The sequence below is a fragment of the Mercenaria mercenaria genome, chromosome 14, assembly GCF_021730395.1.
Source record: "Mercenaria mercenaria strain notata chromosome 14, MADL_Memer_1, whole genome shotgun sequence".
In the NCBI taxonomy this organism is placed as follows: Eukaryota; Metazoa; Mollusca; class Bivalvia; order Venerida; family Veneridae; genus Mercenaria; species Mercenaria mercenaria.
In genome coordinates, this window is record NC_069374.1 from 1,069,185 (window position 1) to 1,081,196 (window position 12,012).

A 12,012-nucleotide genomic window follows, 5' to 3' on the forward strand; every position below is an offset into this window, starting at 1 on the left:
ATATTGTAAACTATAAAAATATGGGCATAGTTGAGTGCACAAGGTACAGATGTAGTTGTAATATTGTAAGGTAAAGGAACTTAAGATTAAATATTCATACCAAATTTTGCAAGCATACCTTACAATAATGCTACAAACCAAGTTTGGTGAAGTTCGATCAAATGGTTCAGGAGGAGAAATTATTAAAATCTTTTTGTCTTCTAATTTTACCTCCAGCAGACTCGAAGAGTTCAAGCGCCAAAATTTAAAAGCAAAACGTTAAATGACCTTATGATGATGTTAAACACCAACTGTAATGAAGATCCATCAGGGGGTTCATGCAAAGAAGTCGCCCATTTGGACGTACGAACAACGCTAAATGATCAGGTGACCTAATGATGAAACGATGCGCATGGATTACTTTTGAATTATGAATAGGAATTTTGGACACTACATACTACCTTTACTTCTTTATAAACATAGCGAGTTTAAGGAAGAAAATACCTTGAGTGTTAAAATGTGATTCGTTCTAAACTGTATGGATTTACAGATAAATCATGGATACAAGTCATATAATAGTTCTGATTGTATTCATTACAAACTTTGATCGACAGATGGTAATATACATACTGTCGCAATTTATAGGTTCATCAACACGCCATGTACCCGTATAATCTTAACTCTGTTCAGCGACCCTAACTCAATGCCAACATGGCTGACAGAAAGACGATGTATGTAGTTAATTTCCTTGTCTTTTTTCATGCTTTTATGTGAGTATGCAATGTTAGCGTAAAACTTTTGATAGTCATAATATCTTTTATTGATAACATGTTTTGTGTACTGAATATTTCAATCGAAATGTCACATTATGTGGCTGGAATTCATTAAAATGTACTCAAAAAAGTCTTCAAAATGAACATGTTTTATGTTTCTAACTGTTTTAAAGTACCAGAAATTGCAGTAAGACCTTACTTATTAAATGTATTAGTTCCATAAATATCTCTTTGACAATGTTTAACAGTATCAAAGTTCGAAATTGATTTTTACAGCTTAAAAATTGTATTGATTATGAGGTAGGTTTAAATTTGGGGATAATTCCTAACTGGTATAGGAAACAGTGCTGGATAAATACAAACTTAGAATGGATAAACACCTAACCAAACGAAAACCGTTACGGTTGTTCGTCTGTGCTTTTTTTATGGACTGTTGATGCTCGAAGTTCTTTGATCTACCCACCCCTGCAGGGATGTGGGATTCCTATGTCCAACTTATCCGACTCGTGATTTTTTGCCGGCGGACAAGTGCATTTTTCATTCTGTGTGTCCGCGGACAAGCATACTTTTTCAGGTATAAAATGAGAAAACATAAAATATCATTTAGATTGTGTGTTGCTTCAAGTGTATGGAGGTGATAAAGATAATGGGTTCTTTGACTAGGTCTCGCGCACACTGTAACTCGGTGACTATGATAAAATATCAGAGAAGATTTAGATACAAAAAGATTTATTTAACGTCGGATAAGTATAAACATATAACACTAGCTTAAAGCTTTTTTCCGACAAACACATGTTAATAAGCTCAACATAAGTAAAACAGCTGTAATAAAATGCAAATATATTAAAGCACATTAAAGCAAATAAAGCATCTGGCTCTAAGTAGATAAGAAACAATTAAATCACAAATTATCACATACATGTTACAGCGCATTAAAACAAAATAGCACATAGGTACTTGCAAATAAAAGGAAAAAGTAATTTACCACATACAGATTTAGCACATTTAAAGCAACATAAAAAAGATTAGCTGACACTACACAAAAATAAGAAGAGTCACATTTTACAACATGGATTAAGAAAAAAAGCAACATAAAAGAAGAAATCATATACATGCTAAAGGGAACATAAGAACAACTTAAAGTAGCTGAAGAAAAATATTTGCATCATCAGCATATAGCATTATGTAACTAAAACTAAAAAAGGAAAACAAGGGCTACACACAGAGAACTAAAAGGACATTTAAAGACATCAGAATTGTAAACAACTTAAAAAAAGTATTATGACAAGTTTGTAAGTAGAATTCAAACTGCTGAGACAATAAGTCACTGTCAAAGGAAATATTTGAGCCAGTAGTCAGCCAAATTAAAATCAAAAGCACACAGAGATCGCAAGTATGACTAAAATAAGTCGGAACGTTTTAAGAGTCTTTCTCTGAATTCATCTGGCTTTGCACCATTGCGTGGGCAGTGTTTCGGGCATAACCCCAAAAGATGCCGAACACGGCTTTCGCGATTTCAGACTTTTATAAACGTTAAAAGGAAAATATTTCAATAGCTTATTTTTTTACCACAGTTACTGTGGTAAGCTTTTCTATTTTATTGTCCTAAATAAAGAACTCAATCTCCAGTCTATATGCGCTTACATGAAGGTTTAATATTACAAATCAGAGCAAGTGAAATTTGACTATGGACAAGTGGATTTTTAAGTGTCCGTGGACAAGTGAAAAATGTAAGGATACCCACACCCCTGTCCCGTCAGTCCATGCATCACTCCCCCCCCCCCCCACACACACACACCCCACCGCCCCACCACACCACACACACACACACTTTTCTTCCCTATTTACCGTCTGAAAAATATCATATTTAATAATTAATCATAAATCTAATCCAATTTAAACAATATCAAAAATATTCCATTAGCACCTCTATAAAAATCTCTTACACTATACGATATACAAGACTTGAAACAAACACAATTCTTCTGAAACAGTGTGTGTGTGTGTGTGTGTGTGTGTGTGTGTGTGTGTGTGTGAGAGAGAGAGATGGAGGAGAGAGGGTTGAGGACTACAGAACTTCGAACATCGGTGGTATTAAATAATTTCTTATATAAATATAATACTTTTGACTTTTATACTGAGTTGTTTTTGAGGGTTTATCCAGATTTTTTTGAGTCGGCTAAAGGCTGAAAGCCTTTTGACGAGTCCTTGCTATCCAACGATTCTCTAAATGGACCGAATAACATGTGAAGGGATGTAGTTCCATTAGATTTCTCAAATTTCAAACAGTTCACTGCATGAATGAAGTTAAGTTGTGTCAATTCCCTTTGCTATGACCAATATACGATGTAATCTGTCATATTTATGACTTGTAAGTGTGCAATTCTCGAATGTAAATCATTAAGCATAAATGTGCATTTTAAGAATTGCGCATGCTTACAAAGCTTGGGTAACATCCAGCGAAAGACAAAAAATAGTTCCAGCAGGGCTCCAGATAAGATGCGTATTAGCGTAAATTACGTATAGAAATAATGCAAATACGCATGTCTAATAATTTCTAAGCGTATAAAAACGTATATAAAATTACAGAAACGCACACAATGCTTTTTTAAAAACAAAATCTGAATCGTCTGGATGCGTTAGGTAACATAGCCGATCAGCCTTAATTCTCCCACATTGAACGTAAACACGCATCGTATGATTTCTATAAAGTTTGCGTGGGTTGAATTTTGCAGTCAGTAAACGGATAAATTATCGGAAGAAGAAGCTCTTACTGGCTTGTTTAGTTACTATTGATATTAAAAATGATTTTAATTCTTATTTTTCGAGAAATAAACAAATCGGCGAAACATTAAATTGTATTTTCTTGTAGTTTTTGAAATCGAAAGTAGATCGTCTATGTTTGGCGATACGAAACAACTTTTTTATGAAAAGATTTAAATAAGAGGTAATTTAACCGTAAACTTCAATGTCAGATACTGCCAATTGCTGCTAAATGTCTTCGTATCATCACAATTTGTAGAATATATTGTTCAAACTGGAGCAAAGTGTAATCGTATCCGGATATAATATTTTGGGTAAATATCGAGCTGTGTTATGAAATTTTAAAAAAAAAACTAAAAACAAACTGAAACTGGTAGACTATACTGTCAGTACATCAATCATTAGCCGACTCAGGCCATTCAGACCTTTGATTCAAGCATTGCTATTTGCATAATATTAAAATTATGAAAAAATAATTGACTGTAGTGGGCATACATATAACAACTTGTAAAATTAATGACAAAGTTTGAAGACAATACCGCTTATAAAGTAATGTTTACAATAATCAAACCATGTACATGTCAACTCATTCATTTCTATAGAATACTAGTCAGTTATGTGTTTATCCGTCACGCAATTTCGTGTAAGTTAGGTTTTTATCCATTCATCATGTAAACTGAGTTCGGTTTTTATCAAATCAAAGTTAGGTTTTTATCCCTTTTCTCGCTGTCAGTACATTTTGAACATGTATTGTGTCAACATGTAGTGGGTTAACAACATAGTGTAAACGGGCCTATAAAGCAGTATATCTTTGCTTTCAAACAACAAAATAGTCGAGGCATCAAAAGCATAGAAGTATTTTTAAAGATTTTTTGTAAAAGTTTTCATTGAAAATGTTGCCTTGTTCGTCGTTTTTCCATCCGAAAACACAAGGATTGATATATTTAACATGATACATTTTGAAATAAATATATACTTGATCAATGGAGATAGATATAACAACAGAAAATTCCTTTATACATCGTAATTACACAGAAAACAAAGTTGTATCGGCTTTACATCCGCCATGTTGGCACTGAGTTAGGGTCGCAGAACAGAGTTAAGATTATCCGGGTACATGGCGTGATCAAATGAAAGACATTTGGACTGTTGGCTAAAGATGACGTGTCAGATTAAATACTTTTTTGGAACTTTCACTATCAAGATTTTGAATGGGAGAGACTCCATAAGTTTTCTTTCGTTCTAATCTTTTTCATACTTGTGTAAAACTTGTATACTTCTGAAATGCAGATTTAAAGTAGATTTGACAATAAATGTGTTTAAACTATCATACATGTTACACAAAAATAAGTATGGTACTATCAAATACAAGCAGGTGACAGCTTATATGTATCGAGTTACTGTCAAAGAAAACGTTTCTCTATTGTCATCTAGCTGGACCTGGTACTAAAATGTATTTCAGATAAAATGTGAATATATTACTTTTGGAAAACAAAACATAAATGTAACGATATTAAATTCAACGAATGCATTAACAAAAAGAAACTTTCACAAAATAGAAAGATACTTAAGATGAGGAAGTTATGTTTTATTTTACCTTTTGTATTCAATTTCAAAGCTTAATTGTTTGGGTGCAGACAATAAGAGTATACATTTGAAACAGATACGATTTTTTTAAGGCAACAGTAACAGATATATGTATACAGCAGATAAAAAGGAAAACAAAATAACTAACTTGAAAAAATGAACAAATACAACTGCATGCAAGCATAAATGATAAAGTAAGGCAACGTTGATAATGATATTCAGATTTAGCCGATATCAGGCTCAGTATGCGAAAGACGGACTTGTGCTAAGTTAATTGACTCTTTCCCTGGCTGGTTCTTTTTATGTATTCAGGCATTTGTACAAATTTAATTTACTATCATAGCTCAACACAATGAATATAATTATCAACGTTGCCTTCATCATTATCATCATCATCATCATCATCAACAACAACAGCAACAACAACAACAAAGCAGTATCAGCAGCCACAACAACAACAACAGAAGGCGTGGGAGCAATAAGAGTAACACAAGTACTAAGAAGACCACTGACACGTCAAGTCATTTGAGCCGGGCCATGGGAAAACCAACATAGTGACTTTGCGACCAGCATGGATCCAGACCAGCAACGCGCAGTCTGGTCAGGATCCATGCTGTTCGCTAACGGTTTCTCTAACTGCAATAGCCTTTGAAAACTGGTCGCAAAGCCACTATGTTGGTTTTCTCATTTCATAACACATCTTCATAAACACATCCCATCTGTTTTTGTACCATGGCCTCCAAAATTACATTTGTCAATTAAACAACATTTTGCATTTCAATATATATACATATATATAATTTTGGGAAAAATAAGAAATTTGTCTATAGTAATCACAACCTATAAACGACTGTATATCCCTCTTCCTCTTGCGAGTGATCAAAACAAAAGTTGAAAAACAGCATTTTAAAGTGACTTGTTTGCTTTGAAGGTATATATATATTTACATTTTATTGGAAGCTAAACATGACTTGTTTCTGTATATAATGTGTTAGTCTGATGACAGGTAGAATTATAGCAAAAAAAAACAACCTCGATTGATCACTGATTTTGTCCAGAAATTGTACATTGTCGGCGTCAAAAGTATTTTTTTCTTGCTTGAAGAATGACCTACATGTAAATAATTCCACTGTTTAATGGATAAAGAAACAATACTAGTTTGGTAAAATAAAATAAAATTATTGATAAATTCTCCAGTTTGTTTATAACTGTAAATAAAAGAAGATTCGGTGTTATTTCCTGACTGTATGCACGCTTGCTTAATTACTGTACAAGTGCTTGAGAGTTTGGTAAAAAGACTGTATGCCTGTTTGTGAGTGACTTCTTTATAAAATTTTGGCGTTTCCTATGCTTCTGTAGTATTTCTTCATATTTAGAACCCGCAAAGAATGTTTGAAGGAGGGTGGTGTAAAGCAGTCACCATGCGGTCTGTCTGTTTGTTCTGTTTGTATATGTGTCCTCATATATTTGGTCGTGCAATTACTTCAATGTTATTGCACCTACCTCTCTCAAAGTTTACATACAAACATCGGCCGTATGTAGTTAATGTCCATCTTATTATTTTCTTTTTTCTTTTTAAAGTGACACTTAAAGGTGAAACATGGTCTGTTTTTCGTGTCAGTGCCATAACTTCTTTATGCATTAAGGGATTTTGAAAAAAACTTGGCACAAATGTTCACGTAATGCGACGATGTGTCGCATACAAGACTATATTTTCTAGAATTTCAAACCATTGAAACCAATATATAATCGCAACTGCAATTAATTAGGTGTGAAAATATGAACAGTAAATGGGGTGATTTGGAGTGAAACGGCGCCAGATTGAATCCACTAATCCTTTGTGGATCGCTTTCTTGACAGCGTCGCACGGTAAACAGCTCTATTTTAGTTTTGTCTTTGTATTTGCCATAAACATATGAACTTTAACATGAAACTTGTCTTATTTTACTGAAAATACATTCTGCGAATGAAATAAGTCCCCATTTTACAAGTAAAAGTGCCATTAGAGGAAAAAAATGAGGGTTTATCACCTCACCTGAGCAAAAAGTGCTCAAGGTGAGCTTTTGTGATCACCCTGTGTCCGTTGTCCGTCGTTGTCGTCCGTCGTCAACAATTTAACTGTTAACACTGAGAGATCACACTTTTGATCCAATCTTAATGAAACTTGGACAAGTTCGATATTGGGTCATCTGGGCTCAAATACTAGGTCACCAGGTCAAATAAAAGGAAAAGGTTGTTAACAGTCTAGAGATCACAATTTGGTCCAATCTTAATGTAACTTGGTCTGAATATTACCCTCAATAAAATCTTGGACCAGTTCGACATTGGGTCATCTGGGTTCAAAAACTAGGTCACCAGGTCAGTCAAAGAAAAACCTAGTTAACACTCTAGAGGCCACATTTATGACCATTTATTAATGAAACTTTTTTTTCAAAATGTGTTTTTGGTGATACATGTGTATTTAGGTCCAGTTCAAATCTGGGTCAGATGGATCAAAAACTTGGTCACCAAGTCAAATCAAAGGAAAAGCAAGTTAACACTCTAGAGGCCACATCTATGACCATATCGTAATGAAACTTAATATTAATCTTGATAATCTTTAGGTGACTTTAAATCTGAGTCAAGTGGAGTCAACAGCTAGGTCACCAGATAAAATCAAATGGAAAGCTTTTTGACTCTATCGGCCATAAATATGGCAATATCTCTAATGCCTACCCACGACTACCCGATTTGATAATCATTTTTCATACATTTATACTTACCAAATAACATACAGCTTTCGATATAAATGTCGGAATTTGCCGATCATACTGAAACAAAGACGAGGTACAACTCACGTCATTTTTAAAACAACGGAAGTGGATTGAGCAAGGCCTAGCAATGAAAACGACTAAATCCACAAGAACAGATTCCCGGCGTGTGTGCGTTATCACTATCAAATGTAAATTATTTCTGACAAGAGAAATAGCGGTAAATCTTGACAGGTAGTAAACACGAAGGCTGTATTTGTAACGATAACATGTTTATTTTATTATTGAGGAAGGGGGAATCGGGTAGTTAAACCATTTGGCCATTCAACTATTTTGTACTACTTTTGAATCTTGTTAAGTGATTTACCATGAAGTAAACTCTGAATTACTAATAGGACTTAAAGGTCCAATACTAAGGAAAGTGAACATTTTAATTTCTTTTAAAAAGCACAGAAACTATTTCATTTTATTGGAAAATGAAAGTTGGTATGTAGAAATTCGAAATAAATCGCAGTATATGTACAATTATTTTTCTATGAAGTATGAAGAAAGTTAAAAAGACCTGGGGGTCATTCTGTCGATTCATTGAAATTTCAATATAATACACATACATTTCTTTGAGTTCCAAAGACCTTCTGTAAATTTTGACCTGCCAATCTTCATTATTTAGTGTCTTGCAGAAGTCTATGCACTGGCTATGAAAAAAATTGCCAACTCACTTTTCCTTAGTAATGGACCTTTAATCGACTTTTCCGATAATGTTTTCGTTATCCTTTTCCATTTATACGTCCATTCGCAGGATACTTGCGGGTGAAATAGTTTTTTTAATCAGAGGATCATTTTGTTGCAGACGGACAGACAGACGGGGGTCAACCTATAGTCCTCTCCTGTCTCACCTCATCGATATTTTGAAATCGTAAGGTAATATTTCTTCGTGTGATTTCCATAGGGAATCGACGGTTAATTTCTTGCAAGATATAGTAGGGACCCTGTGTATACATTCAGTTTCTAATTCGTATTTTATGATAGTATATGTGTGTAAAACCAACACTGAACACTTGCATGTAAACGACGCTGAAGCATTCAATTAATTATTTATTTAAGTAGGATAGCGAGTCACAGACACTCCACCCCACCCTCAATGGATTAGTACAAGCATCGCATGGGGGTTCGAGATTAAATGACATTATAAATATGACGACTGATCAAAAGAAACAATTTTGTATGCATATTTTTATTTCATTAACGCCTTTGAAGGACATAAATCGCCTATTGTACTCGCAAGATGGAATACAGTATCACTCGCAATTACGCATTCAGATCAAATATCAAAATCAGCAAGTGGGCATACAGTAAATGTTTTTTCACCGACTAGTCTATGTAAAAATTAATTTCATTCAAAAACGCAACAGAAACGAAACATTTTATTTACATATATTTATGGAGTATGCATATTTATTACAGGAAACATCATGGATAATTGGATTACAAATCAATTTGGCGTGATATTCATCAGTTTCGAAATCAATTTGGCGTGATATTCATCAGTTTCGTGACTTGGTCGAGTGAATTTTCATGCAATGAGTGTGATCAGGCAACATTTTTTAAACATTACCTGTCAGTTTCATCTATTATATCACCATATACACATGTCTATGTTAGACTTATCGCTTAACTTAAATACACATACAGTGTAAAACCAAATAATGAATGTGAAGACGATTCTTACCTTTTGCGTGTCTGTTTATTGTTTTGATCACTCGCAAGAGGAAGAGGGGGAATACAGTCGTTTATAGGGTGTGGTAATTATTTGACCTTAAGTACAGATGAAAATAACCCGATTCCTAGATGCTTTAAACTGTTTTTCCAACTATGTTTGAAAACGTTAAACGATCCAATGTCTGTTTGAATATAGAACTATTGAGAGCAGCCCAACATATCATCCAATACTTCTATCCAAGTGAACGTAATGGAAATGGCGTTTATTAAATCGTTTGTTTGTTTTTTATGCGTGTTTCGTTGTTTTAAAAAAGACAAAGTGCTAACATAAATGTGACACATAACACTTGCACTTGCTAAGATTATAACGTTTCTTTCAGACATTTGAAACATGCGATAATATCACACCGATCCATTTCTGGAATAAAACCTGCGCAAACTACGATGTATGTTATCTACGACCTAGCACGACGTCGTTTTGGTTTGAAACACATTTTTGGGGCGGATACCTTGAAATTGCATGGGATAACAGCTCAGTATCACTCTGTTCGAAAATTTACGAATATGACTTTCTAGTGCTTACAGGTACGTACGTGCTATTTATTTATTTTAGAGCCAAGGATGTTAGGGGTCTAATTCTAAAATGTCAGACATTGAAGATGAGCCTCAAAAGAACAGCACCGAGGCAAAACCGTTACATGGGTGTCTGGGCATACTTAAATAAAAAGGAATTTCCGTTCTTTAAAATTGTTTGTCAGAAAAACACCGAGACTGTTGTCTCAACGTAGCTATGCCACTAAGTTTTATTCTTTCTTCCAAAATATTTAAGGGAGTCTTTTTGATAATTCATCAAAGAAAGTTTATCTTCAGTATTTTGTTGATTAAGGTTAAATAATTAAAAATGATACACGACAATTATACTAAATGGACTTTGAAATAGATTCACAGTCGGCTATTTCTTACAAAAAGTGGCATACATACTTTGGTGTCCAGATATGTGTCCGAAAGAAGACACTGCTAATGCATTTCAGATAAACCACCCGCCAGAAAAGACCTAAATGATACAATGTTGTCTCTAGAAGCATGCATCAGGAATCAGAATGATATATGTAAAGAAAAGGTTGACGTTTATATGAGGAATTGCAGTGGTAATATTCTTCTTCGATTTCCATGGGTAGGAGCTGAGGAAAACAGAGTCTATGTTTGTACAGGTATTATGTTATTTATCATAGAACTATAATCCTCATGGTATTTTTGTCATTATGTTTCCTCACGATCCCCATGCAGTCTTCTGCCTTTCCACTTCTCCGTGACATTTTTATCGTCTGTGTTGCGCCGCAGTACCTTTCATCTTTCAAAATGCTTCGTCATATGTTGTCCCGTGATATCATTTATTTTCATGATGCCGGTGATATCTTTCACGTAGTTTACTTATCATCATGTTTCTCACGATATCGTATATCTTTACGTAAAGATTTCATTATGCTTCCCCGTGATGTATCTGTGATTATAATGCTTCCCCCTGGTACATTTATCATTATGCTTCCCACTGGTATATTTTTCATTCAATATTTACCATTATGCTTCCCACTGGTATATTTTTCATTCAATATTTACCATTATGCTTCCCACTGGTATATTTTTCATTCAATATTTACCATTATGCTTCCCACTGGTATATTTTTCATTCAATTGTTACATTCGCCTTATTCTTTTCCATTGAATCTTTTGACGTTCATTTCGCATGATCATCAAAAGAAAAGGCGCGAAAGTTACGTCAACGTTGCTTATAGATAACGGGCCGCTGTTTTGACGACGTTCGCGTATAGTCAGAGAGAACGTTTGTTAGATGACGTTGCAGTTGTTCCATCTGGCGAACAGAATGGACGGGAAGCTGAATTTAATGTTAAATGCAACAAAATGTTTGCAATTTATAATATAATATAGTTTACAAATCGAAAGGAAAAATAAAGTTAATATAAGAAATGAAATGTATTTTTTTCGGTGTTACTGCGAAATGAATTACAGAATAGGATCGACAAATTAAACATGATTCGCTAGCGTTAGAGCATCGTTTATTCGAGGAGTATCCGGATACGACAGTTTGATGTCATAGTTGACGTTATATTGCTCTATCACTAGCCTAGGAAGCCATTGATAATATTGGTGCTTTGTCAGAAGAAATCATACCTAATATCTATGCATTAAACTTAACACTTAATTTGCGCTAATTAGTGTTAATTGGCATTCATGGAGTTTCTGATATTATCAACTATTGTCAATTATCAGGTAGAAAAAGTTAGAAAATGTCAGACTGGATTCCCAGGCTACTCAATTACCGGTCCGTGCGTCAACAATTGTTTGTTACAGAATGGTTAAATCGACTTGCAATCAAATCAAGTCATGTTTGAATCAAGAATAATTTATAGCAAAACCATGTT

General features: G+C 34.2%; 1 protein-coding gene across 2 annotated transcripts in view; it reads left to right on the plus strand.

The window, feature by feature from the left end:
- The first annotated feature begins 449 nt into the window (after positions 1 to 449).
- Positions 450 to 12,012, plus strand: part of LOC123526132 (uncharacterized) — a 45,992-nt gene continuing 34,429 nt past the window's right edge. For both annotated transcript variants that reach the window (XR_008366944.1, XM_053522799.1), the window contains exons 1-3: positions 450 to 596; positions 9,952 to 10,156; positions 10,603 to 10,782. Coding sequence is in view for 1 of the 2 variants with exons in the window: in XM_053522799.1 (XP_053378774.1) it covers positions 537 to 596; positions 9,952 to 10,156; positions 10,603 to 10,782 (445 nt within the window). In the remaining variant the exon portion in view is untranslated. The remainder of the gene's footprint in view (positions 597 to 9,951; positions 10,157 to 10,602; positions 10,783 to 12,012) is intronic.